The sequence below is a fragment of the Balaenoptera borealis genome (assembly GCF_965194805.1).
Source record: "Balaenoptera borealis genome assembly, chromosome: 2".
Taxonomy (NCBI): Eukaryota; Metazoa; Chordata; class Mammalia; order Artiodactyla; family Balaenopteridae; genus Balaenoptera; species Balaenoptera borealis.
This window is the reverse complement of record NC_138867.1, coordinates 65,639,072-65,660,721: the sequence shown is the minus strand read 5'-3', so window position 1 is coordinate 65,660,721 and position 21,650 is coordinate 65,639,072. Positions and strand designations below refer to the sequence as shown.

The window sequence follows — 21,650 nt, the reverse complement described above, 5'->3', positions numbered from 1 at the left end:
TTTATTTTCAATTGCACTTTGATTCAATTGTGCTTTCTAAATCTAAGGAGTCACATCTTTCATGAAATATGAGAAACTCTCATCTTCTATCTCTTTGAATATTGTCTCTCTTTTCCTATGCTCTCTCATTTTCTTCTACTGGAAATCTGATGAGGATTATGTTAGACTTGATTTGTCTTTCAATCTCTTCTATCTCTGATCACACTGTCTCTCTGTGCTACGCTCTAGGTAATTTCTTCAGATATCATCTTGGATTTCAGATATTGCATCTATTCTGGTCTAACCCACCCACCATTTCTAAAAGTTGTATGTAGCTCTTCTTAAAAAATCAACCTGGGCTTCCCTGGTGGAGCAGTGGTTGAGAATCCGCCCGCCAATGCAGTGGATACGGATTCGAGCCCTGGTCTGGGAAGATCCCACATGCCGCGGAGCAACTAGGCCCGTGAGCCACAACTACTGAGCCTGTGCGTCTGGAGCCTGTGCCCCGCAACAAGAGAGGCCGCGACAGTGAAAGGCCTGTGCATCGCGATGAAGAGTGGCCCCCGCTTGCCGCAACTGGAGAAAGCCCTCGCACAGAGACGAAGACCCAACACAGTCAAATAAATAAATAAAAAAAAATTACATTAAAAAAAAAAAAAAAACCACTTTATTAAAAAAAAAAAAAAAATCAACCTGATCTCTTTTGATGGTATTTTTGTTCTGTGCTCATGTTTTTATTCTCTTCTGTGTTTCTTTTAACTTGGTGGTTCAATATTTATCTTTATAATCCCCTTATCTGAAGATCTTGGGATTCTAAGTCTACTGTTTATAATTTCTGCTGACTCAACTCATGATTACTTGTTTCTCCAAGTCTTTTGTAATTATGGTTTATGAGCTTACAGCAGAACTTGCTCTTTGAGATTTCTAGGAGGCCTAGATGAGAGTGTATCCCTTCAGGGAGGACCTGTGTTTGCTTTCGCTAGGAACCATAACGCACAATGGGACAATTTTAAATAAATTTCACAACTTAGAAATTGCCAGACCACAGAGATAAAACAAATTAGAATAACAAACCTGGGGCTTCCCTGGTGGCGCAGTGGTTGAGAATCTGCCTGCCAATGCAGGGGACACGGGTTAGAGCCCTGGTCTGGGAGGATCCCGCATGCCGCGGAGCAACTGGGCCCGTGAGCCACAACTACTGAGCCTGCACGTCTGGAGCCTGTGCTCCTCAACAAGAGAGGCCGCGATAGTGAGAGGCCCGCGCACCGCGATGAAGAGTGGGCCCCGTTCGCCACAGCTGGAGAAAGCCCTCGCGCAGAAACGAAGACCCAACACAGCCAAAAATAAATAAATAAATAAATAAGTAAGTAAGTAAAATTAAAAAAAAAAAAAAAAAGAATAACAAACCTGAGTGAAGGTGGGCCTGTGGTTAAGAATTCTTGGAAACTTGGCAACTATAGAACAAAGCAGAGACCAGCTAAAGGTTCCTGAATAGACTGCATCGCAAAAGATGCTGGTTAATCCATATGCAATAACAGGGCAGACATTTGGGTAAGAGGCATTTAGGGTCACTTTTTTCTTGGTGGCAGCAGTCCCCTTCCCATTCTCACTTGCATCCACAGAGCAAAGGAAAAGAGGCATGGGGTCAACACCAATCAGTCACAGCTCCCAGTTATGCTTCACCCACCACTCTTCCTTCCCATTTATGAGAAGTAGTGTGTCTCACTGGGCTGAGTAAGAGTGGAGTCACCAGTTGAACATTTGTTGGCAGGCTCATAGAACATGGGAAACCACAAAGAATAAATAGGGCCTCCTCGTGTAGCTAATTTCAGGAAGTTCCAGAGAGTTAAAATGGCATTTAGTTTTGCTAACATAAACTAAATGTTAAGTGGAGCAAATATATTATATTCTATTACTTTGTCATTTAGGCCAGGGCTATAAATTAGACATACAAATATTAATACTCTAAACATATGGGTTTACCAAAATAAAAGTCATTTAATTATTCAAGAAATTAACTATCACTAAAATGTACTTTAGAAAATTACACAAAAATCTAGCCAAGGACTTATTTCCTAAAACCAACAATTGTCACTTTTCTTAAATATTTGTGTAATTTAAATGCCAAGAATAAACTTACCATGCTTAATTCTCTTAAGCAGTTTTATAAAAATCTAATTTGAATTATAAAAGTATTCTTCATTTGTTCTAATTATGTTATTGAGCTATACAGTGAGTAGCAAGCATTTTATTTTAGGTATAAGAGTTTCCATCACTTGCATCTCCTTCTCCTCACTAGATTACACCTTGACCAAATTAGATTAGAAACTCCTTGAGAGTAGGAACACTGTGTCATTGACACTAAATAATACAAAATTAATAATAACTATCTGGGACTTCCCTGGTAGCACCATGGCTAAGAATCTGCCTGCCAATGCAAGGGACATGGGTTCGATCCTGGTCCGGGAAGATCCCACATGCCACGGAGCAACTAAGCCCATGCACCACAACTACTGAGCCTGCGCTCTAGAGCCTGCGAGCCACAACTACTGAGCCTGCGTGCCACAACTACTGAAGCCCGTGCGCCCAGAGTCCATGCTCCGCAGCAAAAGAAGCCAACGCAGTGAGAAGCTTATGCACCACAACTAGAGAAAGCTCGCAAGCAGCAATGAAGACCCAACACAGCCAAAAATAAATAAATGTTTAAAATAACTATTTTATACTACTAAGTGTTAATGTGCACTTGGTCAATCAGAACAGAAAGTTGAGCTTCCTAAATTCCCAGGACTTAGTCAAGTTAAAGTATTAAATAAAAGAGAAAGGCTGTGATCCAAGCCCAACCACATACAATAACAGTGCTCAAATGCTAATGGTTGCGTCATTCTGAGAAGGGACTCACACAAAGGCTCTACCTCCTTACCAGTGGTCCTTGAAAATTCTCCTCACGATTCTGACTACAGCTACGGGCAAAAGATAAAATACAGGCAAGTACCAGATTCAGGAGAACTGACCAGGACAGATACTGGACAACTGACATTGTGAGCACACAGCCTCCTTCCCGTCACCACTGGAAGCCCCCAGCCAGGTCATCTTATGACTGTCTTCCCATCTTTCTAAAACAATATGTGGTGGAAAACAGATGCTCTCAAGTCTAACATGGGCTTTCCAGAGAGATGGGCTTGGGTTTGAATCTCACTTTCACCTGATTAGGATGGTGGTGAAGGGGTGGTAGCAGTGCCATTTAAAAAATTCATATGTGTGTGTGTGTGTGTGTGTGTGTGTGTGTGTATGTATTATATTCTCTATATTATTTACTTTTTAAGAATAAAACATTGCAAACACGCATAAAACACTACCCCAGCTGTATTTCTTTCCCTTTCCTCCCTTCCTAGAAGTGACCATTTTCCTGATGTTAGTAAATATCCCTTCTACTTCTTTTTATATTTCTACCACTTATGTCTGAACCCCTAAACAACACAAATGTGTTACAAAATTCAGATAAATGGTTATTGTGCTCTATGTATTCTTTTATAACATTGTTTTTACGAGATTTATCCACATTGAAACATGTAGACTTGAGGCATTCATTTTAACTGCTATATAATATTCTAATGTATGACCAGATAACTATTTTTCCATTCCCCTACTAATAACTAGGTTGCTTCCAATTTTTTGGTATCACAAAGCCCACAGCTCTCTTCTTGACTGCACAACTGATGCCAGGAACCACAGTAATCCTTTATATGTACCATCTCATTTGGTCCTCACACCACCACTATGGGGTAGGTAATGCAATTCCCATTTTACAGGTAAAGAAACTGAGGTGTACAAAAGTTCATAACTTGACCCAAGTGACACAACTGAATGAGGGAATCAGAACTCAAGCTCAAGTGTCTCATTAACTCCAAAACTGTGCTTTCAGACATGCCCCTATGTGCTTTGCTGGATGATCTCGGTTAATGAACCTGAGTGTCAGTTTTTCTCATCTATAAAATAGAAGCAGTAACCATCTCTGAGGATAGTTGAAAGAACAGAGATAACACAGATGAAAAATGCAGCACAGTTAGACACTGGTTTCCCTTTCTGCCATTTTCTTTCCACTCATATGATCCTCTTGAGTTTTCATCTTCTGCTTCCCCCACATAGAGACTAGTTTACAGAGGAACAGACCTCACCTCTCAAGCCTCAGCACTTCCCTCTTCCCACCTTGGCTACTCTTCTTTCCTCAACTCTTAGATTTGGACGTCTGCTCCTTTCTACCAAAACATTTCCCTTTCTTTTTAAAAAAAAAAATGTTTCCTTTTCATCCCTAAAATCAATCTAACATTTGCATAAATACCTTCACCTGGGCAGATACAATCCAGAATGTTTTTCAAAGGTAAGGGAGATGAAAGATTTTTCAGAATACTGTACTATAGGAGCAAAATTGCATAATGTTTGCAATTTACAAAATTCATTGTTTTTACAACCTCACTTCAGATACTGAATAAACGTGTGATACATTTAAATAATAATCAAAACACTTGTTTCCATTCCAGAGATGTGTACATTTGATCTGCCCATGCCGAGAGGAGGAAAGATATGAAATAATTGAGCCTATCTGTTATGGATTGAACTGTCCCCCAAAAAATATATGTTGAAGACCTCAGTGCCTCAGAATATGACCTTACTTAGAAATAGGGTTATTGTAGATGTAATTAGTTAAGATGAGGTCATACTAGAATAGGGTAGGCCCCTAATCCAATTTGACTATATTCTTATTAAAAGAATGCCACATGAAGAGAAATGTACACAGGGAGAATACTATGTAAACATAAAGGCAGAGATAAAAGACAACACATCTCCAAGCCAAGTAACACCAAAGACTGCCAACAAACCACCAGAAGCTAGGAGAGAGACACTGAACAGATTCTCCCTCACAGGCCCACTGACATTTTGATCTTGGACTTCTAGCCTCCAGAACTGTGAGACAAATTTATGCCATTTAAGCCACCCAGTTTGCGGTACTTTGTTTCGGCGGCCATAGTAAACTAATACACTGTCTAAATCACCAATTATGTAATTCAGATTCTACAGGTATGGTCTTTAAGAGCCATATGAAAATCACGTTAACCCCAAATATCTCTAAGCAAATAAATTCTGACTCAGATGTGTTTAGAGTTATGAGCTAGACCTTTTTACATGATACTTAAAACTAGCTATGCCTGAGGTGGATGATAGCCCCTTCCTGTCACCCAGCCTGGCTTCCTTACTAAGTCACATGACTTTCTCTGATCAACTTCTATCTATTCTAATTCCACTAGGGGTTTGACAAGAATGCAAGATGTCGCCACACCATTTCTTCCACTGTTAAGTACAATGTTTTCATACCTGAACAAGCAATTATTCCACTAAAAGAGAAGAAATGATTTCTCAGGACCAATTCTGTGGCACTAAAACAAGGAATCACATGAAAGAAAACTGCTTCTAAGGTTCTTTTAAAATCAAGAAGTTTTTCTTAGAAAAATAAACTTCCCTTATATAGGTTTGCCTTTATTTTCAAAGCCTAGTGAGAACCCTAAGATTTTCAAATGGATTCATTTGTTCATAATTTCTTAATCATCTGTTATATTCAAAGTACTATGAGCTGCCAGTGTATTCTATGTGTGTGTTTGGGGTGGAGTAGTAAGAAACAGGACATAATTGAGAGGAGATAAGTTTCTATAGCAGGAGGAAGGAGAAGAAGGAGGACTTCTCAAGGGAGGAGTCTGGGTTAGGACTTTAATGAGTCATTCTTTTCATTATCCATTCAATAAGTACTTACCAGACTAGACTACAAAGCCACAGTAATCAAAACAGTATGATATTGGCACAGAAAGCAGATACATAGATCCATGGAACAGAATAGAGAGCCCATGGTCAATTAATGCATGTATGGTCAATTAATCTATGACAAAGAAGGCAAGAAGGTACAGTGGACAAAAGACAGTTTCTTCAGTAAGTGGTGCTGGGAAAACTGAACAGTTATATGTAAATCAATGAAATTAGAACATTCCTCACACCATACGCAAAAATAAACTCAAAATGGACTAAAGACATAAATGAAAGGCCTGAAACCATAAAAATCCTAAAAGAGGACATAGGCAGAACACTCTTCGACATAAATTGTAGCAATATTGTTTTGGCTCTGTCTCCTAAGGCAAAAGAAATAAAAGCAAAAATAAACAAATGGTGCCTAATTAAACCTAAAAGCTTTTGCACAGCAAAGGAAACCATCAACAAAATGAGAAGACAACCTACTGAATGGGAGAAAATATTTGCAAATGATATGACCAATAAGGAGCTAATATCCAAAATATAAAAACAGCTCAGGGTTTCCCTGGTGGTGCAGTGGTTGAGAGTCTGCCTGCCAATGCAGGGGACATGGGTTGGGGCCCTGGTCTGGGAGGATCCCACATGCCGCGGAGCAACTGGGGCCGTGAGCCACAATTGCTGAGCCTGCGCGTCTGGAGCCTGTGCTCCACAGCAAGAGAGGCCGCGATAATGAGAGTCCCGCGCACCGCGATGAAGAGTGGCCCCCACTTGCCGCAACTAGAGAAAGCCCTCGCACAGAAACGAAGACCCAACACAGCCATAAATAAATAAATTAATTAATTAAAAACAGCTCATACAGCTCAATATCAAAAAAAAAAAAAACAACCGGATTCCAAAATGGGCAGAAGACCTGAACAGACATTTTTCCAAAGAAGATATACAGATGGCCAACAGGCGCATGAAAAGATGCACAACATCGCTCATCACCAGAGAAACGCAAATCATTGCGTTTGATAGAAGGGGATATTGATATTGCGGTGATACAAGGGGATATCACCTCACACCTGTCAAAATCGCTATCATCAAAAGGTCTACAAATAACAATTGTTGGAGAGGATATGGAAAAAGGGAACCCTAACACACTGTTGGCGAGACCGTAAATTGGTAAAGAGCATGGAGGTTTCTCAAAAAACTAAAAATAGAACTACCATATGATCCAGCGACTCTCCTGCTGGGTATATACCTGAAGAAAACAAAAACACTAATTCAAAAAGATACATACACCCCAATGTTCATTGCAGCATTATTTACAATAGCCAAGATATGGAAGCAACCTAAATATCCATCAATAGATGAACTGATAAAGAAGATGTGGTATATTTATACAATGGAATATTATCCAGCCATAAAAAAGAATGAAATTCTGCCATTTGCAAGAATGTGGATGGACCTAGAGAGTATTATGCTTGTGAAATAAGTCAGAAGGAGAAAGACAAATATTCTACTCTATCACTTATATGTGAAATTTAAAAAATAAAACAAGCAAATTTATGTAACAAAACAGAAATAGACTCCATAGACATTGAGAACAAACTAGTGGTTACCAAGGGGGAGAGGGACAGGTGGAGGGGCAAGATAGGGGTATGAGATTAAGAGATACAAACTATTATGTATAGAATAAATAAACAAGGATATTTTGTATAAACAGGGAATTATAGCCATTATTTTGTAATAACTTTAAATTGAATATAATCTAAAAAAATATTCAATCACTATGTTTTACAATATTATATAAGTTTCAGGTATACAACACAGTGATAATGTTGTGAATCAACTATACAACTATACCTCAATTTAAAAAAAGAAATACTGATATATGCTACAACATGAATGAACCTTGAAGATATTATGCTAAGTGGTAGGATAGTCACAAAAATACAAACCTTGTATTATTCCACTTATATGAGGTACCTAGAATAGTCAACTTCAGAGAGACAGAAAGTAATATGGTGTTTGCCAGAGTTTAGGAAAAAGGAGTAATGAGAAGTTATTCATGAATATGTACTGAGTTTCAGTTTTGCAAGATGAAAAGAGCTCTGAAGATGGACTGTGGTGATGGTTGCAAAATACTAATGTATTTAATACACTTAAAATGTACTTAATGAATGTACTGTACTTAATGACATGTACACATAAAAATGATTAAGATAAATTTTACATTACATGTATTTGACATTAATAATACATATTTTGTTTAAAAAGTGCAAATGTAGAAAAATGAGCACGGGGAAAAATACTTATCAAATGCTTGTTATAAATGAAACACACAGTTGAGTGAGACAGGCAGATATTAAACAAACACTGATAAACAAATATCAATCATAATAAGTCCTATACACTATCCAAGAGTAATACGAAGAACATAATTTAGATTAGGAGGTCAGAGAAAACCTCTCTGAAGAACTAACACTTTAAGGTAAAACCTAAAGAACAAAGCAGTTAGCTGTGTAAAAACTGACGAGCAAGAAAAGAATATTCTAGGTAGAGAGACGAGTAAATGCAGAGACCACGAGAAGAGAAAAAGCTCTGGGATGCTCAGGAACTAAAGGAAGGCCAGAGTGAACAGACGACAATGAATGCATGAATGCACAGGAGAGTCAGACAGAACAGCCATGTTTAAGAATTTTAATTTTATTTGAAGCACAATGGAAAGCCAATGAAGAGTTTAAGGCAGGGGAGTGACATGATTCAGCTTTTATTTTCAAAAAAGAGATCCGTTAGGAGGATACTGCAGCAGTCCAAGTGGGACTGACTGCAGTCAAGATGGCAAGACATGCACAGTCTCTGGATATATTTTAGAGGTAAAAGCAATAGGACTTAGTATTAGATTGGATGTGGTTGTCAAAAGGAAATGTCCAGAGTAACTCCCAGGTTTCTGGCCCAAGCAACACATTAGGTGGAGGGGACAGGGAACCAGGAGGAGGAATAGGGTTGAATACATTTAAGTTTGAGATGCCTGTGATACACATATGTGTTTAGGAGCCTGAGTTGAATATATAAGCCTGGAGAATAGAGGAGAGTAAGGACCAAAGATACAAATTTGAGAATCACTGACATTTTGATATTTATGGTCATGCGCATAGGTAAGTTCATTGGAGAGAAGAGAAGGGGAGGAAAGGATAAGGGAAGGAAGAAAGCTGAGCTCCTAAGGTTCAGGCCTCAGGAACTCCAACATTTAAAAGATACAGAGAAGATGAACAGTGAGCAAAGGAAACTTTGAAAAAGCAGCCAGCAGGTTAGGAGGGAGACAAAAATGAGCAGTTTCCACTTTAGAAAAAGGGAACAGACTGTACAAAGGTCCAGAAATAAATCACACCTTAGTGCTGTGAGAACTGTAAATAGTAGGGAGCAAAACATAATCAGATATACATTTTTTTAAAAAAATCATCTTTGGGTAATGCAGATAGAAACAGAGAAGGGCAATACCGGAGGCATGGAGATGCTTAGTTTCCTTAATAAAAAGTCTTTCATGAAAAGGCTTTCATCTGAGTGCCTTTCATAAAAAGTGATTTTACAAAAAGGCAAGATGATATAATACTACTTCTTGCAGAGAGACGTTTTCATCATTGATCAAAATAGTTCATCCACTAGAAGGGGAGGAACTGATTTCTCAGGTTCCCTTTGTGGTTAATAATCTGCTGTTCTATAAGTGTGTGTGCACACCTGCACACGCATGTACACACACACACACACACACACACACAGAGCTGCATTTCCAAGAAATCACTATCTCACTGAAGGAAATGTCTTATTTCCAATTTGTTCTGCATATTCATGTCAAACATTTCCTGAGGCAGAGACACAGTAGTGGATGTGTGGATCTGGAGCTACGGGAGATAATGGAGACAAAGTCATCAGCACATGAGTTACAGGAGAAGCCATGGTCACAGATAAGATCCTAAGTAGTGTTGAAAGTAAGAAGATGCCCCAGGAAAGAACCACGGGTAACATCAACACTTAAGGTGCAGGTAGAAGAAGAGGTACTCATGGAGAAAACTCAGAAGTTACCTTTGCTTAATATTTCAAAATATAGGGTAAGTTACTGAATCTTGAATACTCTTCTAAGATGACCAAATCTGCCTTGGAAATTAATATTTTGCCTAAAATACCATTTTAGATAGTCATCCCACACTTTTCAAAGTTTTCTGCCCCTCCCCCCTCCCAACCAGTCACTATTTACAAGCAGAATTTGCATTTTGGGGCTTGTAGACAAAACCAATAAAGTACCTATGGTATATGTATAAAAGATTGACAAGACCATATCAACTAAAAGAAGCAGAAGAAATTCAAAGATGGAATCTTGAAAAAAATGAATTCAATATAATTTAATTTTAAAAGGTCTTAGGACTAATGGCTTGCCAACACGGCATTCAGTTATAAGAAGCCAGAGACCTACACTGAAGAATCTTCTTGCCTAAAATTACAGAACTGATAAAACGTATGGGGCACAACACATAAGAAAGCATAACCTATTTATAAAAGCCAATGTGGTTTCAGTAGAGTAACATCTGACCTCAATAACCCAAGTGAATTCTTTGAAGCAGTAAGTATAGGGTAAAAGCCATTTAGACTTTCTAGAAAGTCACTAGAAAAATTTGCACCAAAGAGGCCATTTTATAGAATAAAAAGTAGTGGGAGTGGAAAATCCTCTGAAACTTGAAACACTTGTTCCTGAATTTATGAACTGTGTGATTGCCCTGGAAGCTAAAATAGGCTAAAAATATAAAAAAGATCCTAAAGGATTTAAGAGGATTCATGGATGACTGACAAATAATGGGCTCTTGAAGAACTTTGGGAGATCCACCTTATATCTTGCTAAGCTCCCTTGTCACCAATTATTTGTTGTATGATCTCACTATAGACGAAAACTAGGCCCTAAACTAACCTTTGGCTGCCTATGTCAGAGACAGAATATTAGCCTGCATGCATGGCACCTAATGTTAGTACTAAAACGACAACAACAATAAATATATAGCTGAACTACTGACTAATCAGCTGAAGATTTTCTCTAGGTATTTGTTTGGAAGACATGGCAAGTGCAATTAAGATATAACTGGAATTCTTTGGAAGTCAATTTTTTTTTATAAACACATTTTTATTTATTAATATTTACTTATTTATTTTTGGCTGTGTTGGGTCTTAGTTGCGGTGCACGGGCCTCTCTCCAGTTGTGGCGCATGGGCTCTGTAGTTGTGGCGTGCAGGCTCTCTAATTGTGGCACACGAGTTCAGCCCCACGGCATGTGGGATCTCAGTTCCCTGACCAGGGATCAAACCCTCATCCCCTGCACTGGAAGGCAGATTCTTAACCACTGGACCACCAGGTAAGTCCCTGAATTCAATTTTAATGGATTAGGAAGCTTAAAGTTTTAAAACTATGACTTAAAATAAAAATGGCAAAGGAAGAAGTTTTTGTGTGCCTGTTTTCAGCTATATATGTTTTAGGCTGGTCTAAAGTTCATACTTGAAAGCACTGGAGTTCAATGCATGGAGTACCTTCTCTCAGCCTTTCTGGGAAAGGAGGGTCCCAAAGAGTACATGATCAGCCCCTAAAGAGCATACAACATGGTCTACTGAATTTATCTCAAATTAATCCTGTTTATACAAAACAAATTTAACAACAGAAATAAAAAATTTAATTTGCATGAAAAAGTCTGCTAGCAAGTCTGTTTCTGTTGAATATCTCAACCAACCAAATAAAATAATAAGAATAATGTGGATGCTTTAGATGCCTTTCTATCAGCCAGAAGGCAACACCCCTTATACTGCTGTCCGCAGACTATCTACAGAAAGCCATCTTGTCTGCTTTTGCTCCATGAGGTATCTTTATCTCGTTTGAATACTGAACCAAAGTAGACACTTCCATTTTCAGAATTCCTTCTTTACCTAGTCAGTCTCCCCTGTCCGTAGGTCTTTATGGTCAAGAAAAGAAATCGTAATGACCCACTAAAAGCTGAAGTGATTTAGTAACCAATCATCATCAGAACAGTATCTTAAAGCTTAGGACTAACGGTAACGGCATCCGCTATCCTTTGCCAAAGATGGCTGTTTACTAAGCACAGCATAAGATGCAGCCGTTAGTGAGGCTGCTGTGCAGTTTAAGAGACGATGCACGTAAAGCCCCTAGCACAGTGCTTGCTACATGATAAAGAGCTCAGAACTGGCAGTGAAGATTACTGCCTCATTCTATTCCTTACAGCAGCCCTGTGAGGAGGTACTGTACCACTGCAAAGGTGAGAACACGGTGGGCTAGGGGGTGGTGAGCTGCAGCCTTAGTGGGACTGACTCAGTTGACAGAGCCCACTAACAGCACCAGCACTACACTCTCTCTGGTCCGTCCATATGGGAAGCTGTTCAAGATGGATTCAATGCTGATTTTAAATCTAGGCTCTACCAGCTGTGAAACATTAAGCAAGTTATTGAAGCTCTCTGAATCTGTTTACTCATCTCAAGGACCCACCCTCAGAGGATGATTCTGAATATTAAATACTGGTACATAGTAAAAGCACAATAAATATTAGCATTCATTCATTCAGTCCGTCAGTCAACATTATTTGGACTCCTACTACGTGACAGGCATAGGTCACAGCTCCCAAATCTATCTGCATGTCAGAATCATCTGGGAGCTTTTAAAAATTCCAACTCCCAGGCCACGCTGGAGGCCACTGAAATCACAATATCTGGGGGTTGGATACAGGCGTTAAGTATTTCGAAGCTTCCCAGGTGATTCCAACGTGCAGACAAGCTTGGAAACCACTGTGTTTTAGGCACCAGACTCACCTACCTTCCCTGAAAGCACACCTAGTTTACTCATCCTACCTTCTTAAACATCTCCCATCTAAGCCCTCTTTCAGATTCCTACTGTTACTTCTTTAGCTCAGGTCCTCAGAACCTCTCCGTGAACTTGCTAACTTGTTCCCCATCCATGGCCACTTTGTCTGCTCCCACACACAAGCCAGCTCTGATCCGATCAGTCCCATGTACAGAATCACTGGATTAACCTCCTCTGGCTACCAGCTCCTCAGCCCAGCCTTCAAAGCCCTCAACAAAAGGCAGTGCCCCATCTCCCCAGCCTCCCTCTCCCTACACCCTTATGCTACTGATGACCCAAACTTACTGGTTAACTCACTTTCTCCGGGCAGACCCCATGTCTTCCAACTGAAAGCAGACTCGTTCTTAGGGATAAGGAAAAAAATCTTCCCGATAATAGTCTATTGCCAGATACAAAATAAAATCTTCCCTGATTGAAAACAGTGTTCAGATTAAACACACAAAAGACAATTCCTTTTACCTTAGTTTAAGGAGTGGCTGGGTCACCCACTTCTTTAACTTCCGTCTCCCAAATGAAGTTTTAGTATGGTCTAAAACCCAAAATAAACTTCCTTTGGTTTTCATATCAGTCTAAAAAAGACCAGAAAACAAGGTTTATTAGCTAGATGATTGTATTTGTACCAAAACTGCTAGCTGTTCATGCGTCCTCATTATTCCATAGATCTCAATTTTAAATGTTACACCCTAGCATAAAACAGGGCTCAAAACAGGTGTTCATTTAATGCCAGATGAATGAATGTATACATACACACATCCTTATATACACAAAGTACTGATATTTTACACAAGAAAGATATAGTCTATGTATTGTTTTTAGTTAACTAACAATAAATTATTGAGAAGTCTCTTTTGAAATGTTTGTCCTAAACATCTCAAAAATATAACTGCATCCTTTCCTGTCTTGGAAAGCACAGTGAAGATAATTTCATTTTCCTTTGGCAGTTCAGTACCTCCCACTACCTAAGAGTTGCCATTCTAAAGACAGATACTCTCATGACAACACTGAACAAGTTTAAGGAGAGAAGTGAACCTGTACTGCACTCTAGGACTGTACCCCTGAAGGGTTTGATTTTAGTCTGTTTTATTAAATCCTTAGCAAATATTTATCTATGTTTTGCCACTTTAAAGTTAAGCCATTAAAAAAATTATACAATTAACTGGAGATGGTATTAAATTTTACCAAGGTTTCATTGTAGTACAAAATGTCTAATAATAGGTTTAGTTCTATTTGGAACATAAAGTTGTTTTCACCTGATTTTTTTCTTTTTTTTTTACTCTTTCCTTTTCCTTCAAATCAACGAGCAGGTACTTACAGAATACCTCCTGTGTGCTCAGTAGAATAACTGGCAAAGGTATATTAAGACATGGGCTTCCCTGGTGGCGCAGTGGTTGAGAATCTGCCTGCTAATGCAGGGGACACGGGTTCGAGCCATGGTCTGGGAGGATCCCACATGCCGCGGAGCGGCTGGGCCCGTGAGCCACAACTACTGAGCCTGCGCGTCTGGAGCCTGTGCCCTGCAACGGGAGGGGCCGCGATAGTGAAAGGCCCGCGCACCGCGATGAAGAGTGGCCCCCGCTTGCCGCAACTAGAGAAAGCCCTCGCATGAACCGAAGACCCAACACAGCCAAAAAATAAATAAAGAAAGAAAGAAAGTAGCTATAAAATTAAAAAAGAAAAATAGTTGAAAAAAAAAAAAAAGGTATATTAAGACATGGTCCCTCCCTCAGGGCACTTACATCCAAGTGTGGGAGAAAAGACTCCTAATGAGGACACAATGCCACCTGGCAGAAATCAACTATAAAAAGTGTGCTATAACCTCTCCAGGCCTTAGGAGTTTAAAGCAGAGCACACACGGAAACTACAGTGGTCATGGAAGGCTCCCTGAGGACGAGCTGGGCAGGCAGAGCAGACCTGAGGAGAATCCGCATCAGTGACTGCACCATCCCTTCCTGAGACGAGAGCCTGACTGCCTGGACCACAGTAAAGGGTCCCAGGAAGAGTACGGTGGAGGGGAATCGTTCTCTAATTACCTGGCATCATTGGAGAAGCAGGCTCAGACAAGAGAGGGAGAGGTGGGGGAGACCTGAGTCCTGTTATACCTTTGCTCTCCCTGACAGCCAGCTCCCTCCTCATGACCCCTTTCCACTGCTCTATGGTAAAGCAGGCCAAAGCCGAAGCACAAAGACAAGCAGAAGATGCTAATTCTCAGCTTCTGTTTCTACAAGGGCCCAAGTCCTGATAAAGAAAGGGATTTTAGAGGGTATTCTGATGATGGATGATTTCTGCCTTAGGAATCTGATTTCAGAACTGACTCCACTGTAATAGGAGGTGAACAGGGAGGATGTGGCAGAAATAAAGAAATCTTGGAATACTGGGGCTGTGTCTGCAGGCTTTGACTGTGGGCTCTTCTTCACCCCAGAAATGACCTTTTGTTTGCTACCTCGGGGATGTAGACAGAGTTGATGAGAAAGACTTGCGGGAAATATGCTCAACTTCCGGATGACAGAGTGACATGATAAAAATGTTATTGCATAAAAGGAAGGCTGACCCCAGTATACAAGGACAACCTGGCAGAGGGAGAAACCAAGTGAGAGAAACTAGACAGCAATATACAAATCCAGGAGTCAGGAGAATAAATTCAGCATTTACTTTAATTCACAGCAGTTCTAGTGATTCACAGCAGATGGTTCAGCTTTTCCACTACTTACTCAAATGACTTGGAACTGCTTTTTCTTTCTGTGACTTTATGGTATAATAACATTAGTTTTACAATATAATATCTTACATTTCCAAGTGATAGTTTAATACATGAAAGTAATAATTTTAATGTCTTCATTATCCTTCTCATTCATCAATAAAGGGCAAGTAAACAATGATGGAAGTTTGTGAAGTGGAATATTATGCATCTTACAGTCAAACAAACTGAGTATCAGAGAAACTTGTTTTATATGCTGGATAATGAAGTAAGACTGCAGACATTTCAACAATCAGTTAAAAGTATGTAGAAAAAACATAACCAAGCAGACCAAAAAAATCCACTTTACATTAATTTCCAAAGATGATGCCTTTCCAAAGAAATATTCGATAAAGAAATTATCAGGATGGACATGTTGCTTCAATCATTAAAAAGCACAGCTCTATAGCTCCCAACGTAACCCCCAAGTAAGTATTTCATGTATTTGGTTCTCAAAAAAAGTGAGCACTGCAGTTACCAGCAGATGTCAGGCAGAGCTGTCAGCTGAAGACAACACTGTCTTCACCTGCATACCTAAGAACAGACTGCTATCTTATCCCAAAATTTTTTTCAAAACTATTTTGAATCTAATAGGCCTTATGTTTACCTGACCTGATTCTGAAGGATTTCCAGGTTCCTTAATGTTGTTCCATTAATTGTCATAAATTCCATTTCACCTGACAACTGTTTAAAATTCCTGTAAAAGAATGAAATATGAGCCATGATGTAAGTGCATAAAGAAATAGAAAAACTAATTTAGGCATTAGAAATACTCCAGTAACATGATTTCCTGCGATAGGAAATCGAACCAAAAAAAGCCAAAAAGAATATTCATTATGAGAGTATCTGCTATCGACGCTGGGTGCTGTTAGGTAAACTGCTGTGAAAGGACAGCTGTTGTCACACCAAAACCAAGAACTAGGAAGGGAAGTAATGGTACCAACAATTTAAAATTTTTTTTATATTTCCAGTAATAGAACCAAACATAGTCTTTTATCACTGGCAGAGCAAGTGGTGGTCTCTTCAGGAAAAGCTATGCAATTTGCTAGAAAAATATGTCAATATACTTAAAAACGTCCTCCTTATTCTTTAGCATGAGATCATCCTGACAAACACTTTAAAAGCTTTTAATCAACATTCCGGTATGTGCAAATGTTATTTACTCTATAATTAAGACCACAAATTAATGTGGCTCTGTTTTAGTAGAGTATAAAACTGAAAAAGTAGAAATTACTTCCTTAAGTTCAAAGAATTCACATTCTCCATATGTCCCTGTAACTATCCCAAACTAGATTAAAAATTCAATAAATTTCAAATAAACTTGACTATTGAGTTCAATGTGATTAATAAATGTATGTACAATTCAAATTTTGTCCTTATTAGTCTGTCATGTTAAAAAGTATATTAATCAATGCATTACTAATCCAGTAATTAATTTCCTTTATAAGCCAGTCCTTTGACATTTCTGTCCACAGCACTTACAGATTTGATGGCTCATTTTTCAAAGCAAGAAAAATAACAGCAAGTCACTAAACTATTTGGAGGGAAAGCATGAGTGTTTGCATCATAAAACTAACCCCCCTCATCATGGCCGAAATAAGATGTAAATAAAATCCAGCTTCCTAAGCCAGTTATGGAAGCAAGCTTTCATCCAGGAATCTAGAGCCTAAAATCAGAGCCCAAGCAGCCAGTGCTCATTGAGAGATGCCTCCACTTCTAGATGACTCCCACAACTAAGGTTCCAGAGCCCTGAAAAAGAAATAACTTACTGCATATTAGGAATGTTGCCTAGTAACTGAACACTGTCCCCTGGCAGTGTAATTTACCTGCGACAGGTTTGACCTAGCTTCCAAAGGATGACTTGTTAATGATTTTTAGAGGGAAGCAACTCCAACACTGATAGTAGGTGTGTGTAGACCATTCTCTCCTTCTTATAACCGTGAACTTAATTTGCCTTGCATTACAGTAATTTAACTTCTTCTGCTATCCTCATTAATAGAGCTAAGCTCCTTGGAGGCATGGGTTCTTTGTGTCTTATACATTTTGCAGCACCTGCAGAGCCTAGCAGAAAGTATATGCTCAGCAAAGGTCTGCCATCTTTCTATGGGGAGGCCAGTTTGGGTTTGTTTGGTTTCCTTTGAGTCATAAAGCCTAGAAATGTATGTGAAACACCCAGAGACGGTAATAAAATGTAAAGCCTTATTTTCAGGAAGAAACAATTAGGCAGTGATTTGCTGTACAACTGACAGATGTTCACACACCTTCATGGTCAAAGATACAAGTTGGAAGTATTGCTAGCCTGGACTCTGAGTTGCTATCTAACCAGTTCCCATGTGTTTAAAGAAAAGTCATTTACTTCCCCTGTTCTTGACAGGTTTAACCTACACCTAGGGGTGATTAATGAACACCTGAATACCTTAATCAGACACAGACTCTTGAAGGATGCTTAGTTGGCATCAAGAACCCACAATTCGGCAGCATGGACATCTGCACTGATCTTAATAAAAGAGATCAACCACTGGGCAATATTAAGTTAGACTGATTCCTGTGGAATGATAATTACCAAGCAACTATAAGAACTAACTATGCTTTCAGGTTTCCCATATGTTTGGATGATAATGTACTCTGGAGTTCTGACTCTTCCTTACAAATACAAAAGAAATTTCCTTCTGTCAGTGTCTATTTCCATTAGGAATTATATATATACTTTTGAAGTCAGGGTTATATCTGCCAGCATCCTTAGGAATTCGACAGTATATGATCACTGATCAAGCAATTCTAAATTATTTATCCTTTTGGAAAAAACCAAATTTTATGTGCTTTGAAATAAACCTTATAAACAATGCCTGGCTAGCATTCATCCTGTGTGAACTTCCACAGAAATCTTCCAAGTAACATGGGAAAATACTTCATTAATATTTCAGACAACAAAAATACAAAGGATGCTTTTTTTCCCCTCAAGTTTTATAATGGGAGAAAAATGTTCTTGCTGAAAATTGCCAAAGAAATTTAAGATTCTACATCATTCCTATACTACTTAAAGAAAAACAAAACAAAAACAAAAACAAAAACCAATCTTTCTGATTTACACAAAGGCAGCAAAGGTGTAGACCTCATGTGAAAGATCAACCCCTTACAAAGATTCTATTTAAATACTATTAATATTATTTGAAAATGAAAACAGACCAAAAAAAAAAAAAGACACCCTACCACATTACATATGAAATCTATAGTGGAGAATAGTTCTCTATGTAGTTTTCAGAGTTCATACATTCACCATTTTTCTAACCTTTTGATGGTTAATTTATGAATTATAAATTGTATCATATGACAGAAATTGTTTTATTGTAGATTCACTTCTAATTTATTTGCAATTAAAACAAATATCTTTGCATTCCTAAATGCTGCCAGTATGCATATTAAAGAAGAAAATAAGAAGAAGGGTGTATAACACATCCCTAACGAATCGCTAGGAGAATACATAGGACTCAGCATATAGTCATACTCACAGCTATGATTTATTACCATGAAAGGATACAAAGCAAAATCAGAAAAGGGAAAAGGTACATAAGGCAAAATCCAGAGGAAACCAAGGGCAAGCTTCCAAGAGTCCTCTCCTGGTAAAGTCACACAGGATGTACTTAGTTTCCCCAGCAGTGAGTTGTGGCAACATGTGTGAAATATCCACCAGAGAAGCTCATTAGAGACTCAGCACCCAGGGTTTTCACTGGGGGCTGTATTCGCATAGGCACCTCTTCCCTACCGTGTACCAAAATTCCAGCTCCCAGAAAACAAGTAGGTGTTCAGCATAAAGCATACTGTCTGCAGAAACCATTTAGGCACAGTGAGCCATTCTTACCAGAGAATGCTGGAAACCCTCCCCAAAGGCAAGGTCTCAGATGCCAGTCAAGGGTCAAGCTTGCATGTAGGGTTTCCTAAGGATAGCTGGCTCATCAGGTTTGCCATGTTAATCTTTTCTTGCATCTCTCTCTTTTCAAATTCTGTTTCTCTTAAAAGTATCTCTGTTGTATTTATTTACTTTTGTATTCCTTCTAGTTTACTCTTTATTCCTAAACTGATCTTTTTCTTTAATATATAGTTCATTCTCAAATCCTATCACCTCATTTCAAATCTTTCCTATTTCTCATCTATTCTCATTTGTCCTTTCACATTTAGCATCATTTCCTTTTAGCTCATTTTGAAGTAGTAGGTTATAGTTTTTATTTAATTTGTGGGCATGTCTTTCTGGCATGCGTTCACTTTCTGTAAGGACATTATCCTGCTCCTTATTCTTTTTTATTATAATTTCATACGGGATTTCAATTTGGTTCTTTTCCCATTGATAATTTTTAAGTGAAAATTAGTTTTCCAGAAGTTTCAGAACACAGACATTTTTTAGGATAGCTGATGTTACTTTACACATCTCCCTCTTCTGTTGTTTTTTTATGGTGTTCAATCATGGCACCTCACTTCTGCTTTCATTCGTAAAAGATTAAATGCATGAGTACTGTCCTTTAACCACAACTAGAAAATTATACAAATATATATATACACACTATATATATGTGTGTGTATATATATATATATATATATATATATATACATTTAAAACTGTTTTCGGGCAGTTGGACATCAGGCAGCATAGAACTGTGATCCCTGAGAGAAGAAAAACAAAAGAGGTAAACACTATGACTAACTCCTTGGAGAGACCAAAGAAAGTAGAAGTTGTGAGACAGAATGCCAGAGATGACAGAGCTGCATACAGAGAGATGCAGAAGGGTCCCCTCAAGTCTTTGGCCAAGCACTGATCCTTAAATATGCGGAGGACCTCACATGGGATCAGGGAAAGAACCACAAGAAACAGTAGGACGAACAAGGGTTCACATAGGGCTTAGAATAGTTTGCTCTCTGACTAAAGAGAGTAGAAATACCTCAAAATACTTAGGGCATTGGGTAGAAGTCTTGGAAGTGTATTGCTTTCAGGATGGGATTAAAATAGACATAGACAAGGATTTCCCAATCTTGGTACTAAATGATATTTTACTGAGATAGCTCCTATCTGTCCACCCCACCTCTGCAGAACAGGAAGTAGCTTACCCAGGATCGATATGATATAGGGTAATTCTTCAGAGAGCCAAAGATAAGGGGCTAGTGAAGGTAGAATATGGAAAGGCAAGAAAATTATTCTGCTACCCTTTTTTTTATTCCACTGGCTTTTAAACTAGCATTTTCCTAGAATGTCAATTGCCAGCTTTTAAATCTCTCAACTCTACAAAGTTAATTACTCTTTTAAAAAGCTGTTTATAAGGGGCTTCCCTGGTGGTGCGGTGGTTAAGAATCCGCCTGCCAATGCAGGGGACACGGGTTCGAGCCCTGGTCCGGGAAGATCCCACATGCCGCGGAGCTACTAAGCCCGTGCGTCACAACTACTGAGCCTGCACTCTACAGCCCGCGAGCCACAACTACTGAGCCCATGCACCACAACCACTGAAGCCTGTGCGCCTAGAGTCTGTGCTCTGCAACAAGCCCGTGCACTGCAACAAAGAGCAGCCCCCGCTTGCCACAACTAGAGAAAGCCCGCGTGCAGCAACAAAGACCCAGTGCAGCCAAAAATAAATAAATTAAAAAAAAAAAAAAAGCTGTCTATGTTAGTAGCTGTCCTCTTTATCTTCAACTTTATGGTCTGTGAAATAAGAATTGAAACCAAGAATAAGAAAGGTGATGAAGTTTTATGAATGCTTTTCAATACCACTTCTTAATACTACTTCTCAATTAACTGTGCATTAGTATAAAGCACAGTTTTATATTATAGTGTTGTAGTCAACACTATAATACATTCAATAGTTATCATGAATACCAACTGACAGAATTCTTAAGCTTTCTTTTAATTCATGTCAATTAATATTTTTAATATTCTTTAGCAACAATACCACACAGCTCATTCTTGCCGCAGAATATTCTATCCAGAGCAGGTAAACTTCTTACCTAGTACTTACCAAAATTCAATTCAATAGTACTTACCAAATTCAATTTAAGAAATGTTTTTTAATATAACACCACCCTTTTTTTATTTTTGAGAAATCACTTACTTGGGTTTGGAAAGCACCTTTTCCAAGTTAAACTCTTTCAGGTATCTTATTATGGCAGCCAAAGAGCAAATCACAGGCTTTTCCAAGTTAATGATACCAGAAAAACTTTGAGAACCTAAAAAAACAGAATATACACCTTCATTAAAGTTATTATTCATTATTAA

General features: G+C 38.7%; 1 protein-coding gene across 1 annotated transcript in view; it reads right to left on the bottom strand.

Moving 5' to 3' along the window:
- MSH3 (mutS homolog 3) overlaps window positions 1-21,650 on the bottom strand; it is a 182,291-nt gene that overhangs the window by 102,850 nt on the left and 57,791 nt on the right. The window contains 3 exon segments of the mRNA XM_082375445.1: window positions 13,123-13,232; window positions 16,010-16,094; window positions 21,487-21,601. Coding sequence (XP_082231571.1) covers window positions 13,123-13,232; window positions 16,010-16,094; window positions 21,487-21,601 — 310 coding nt within the window.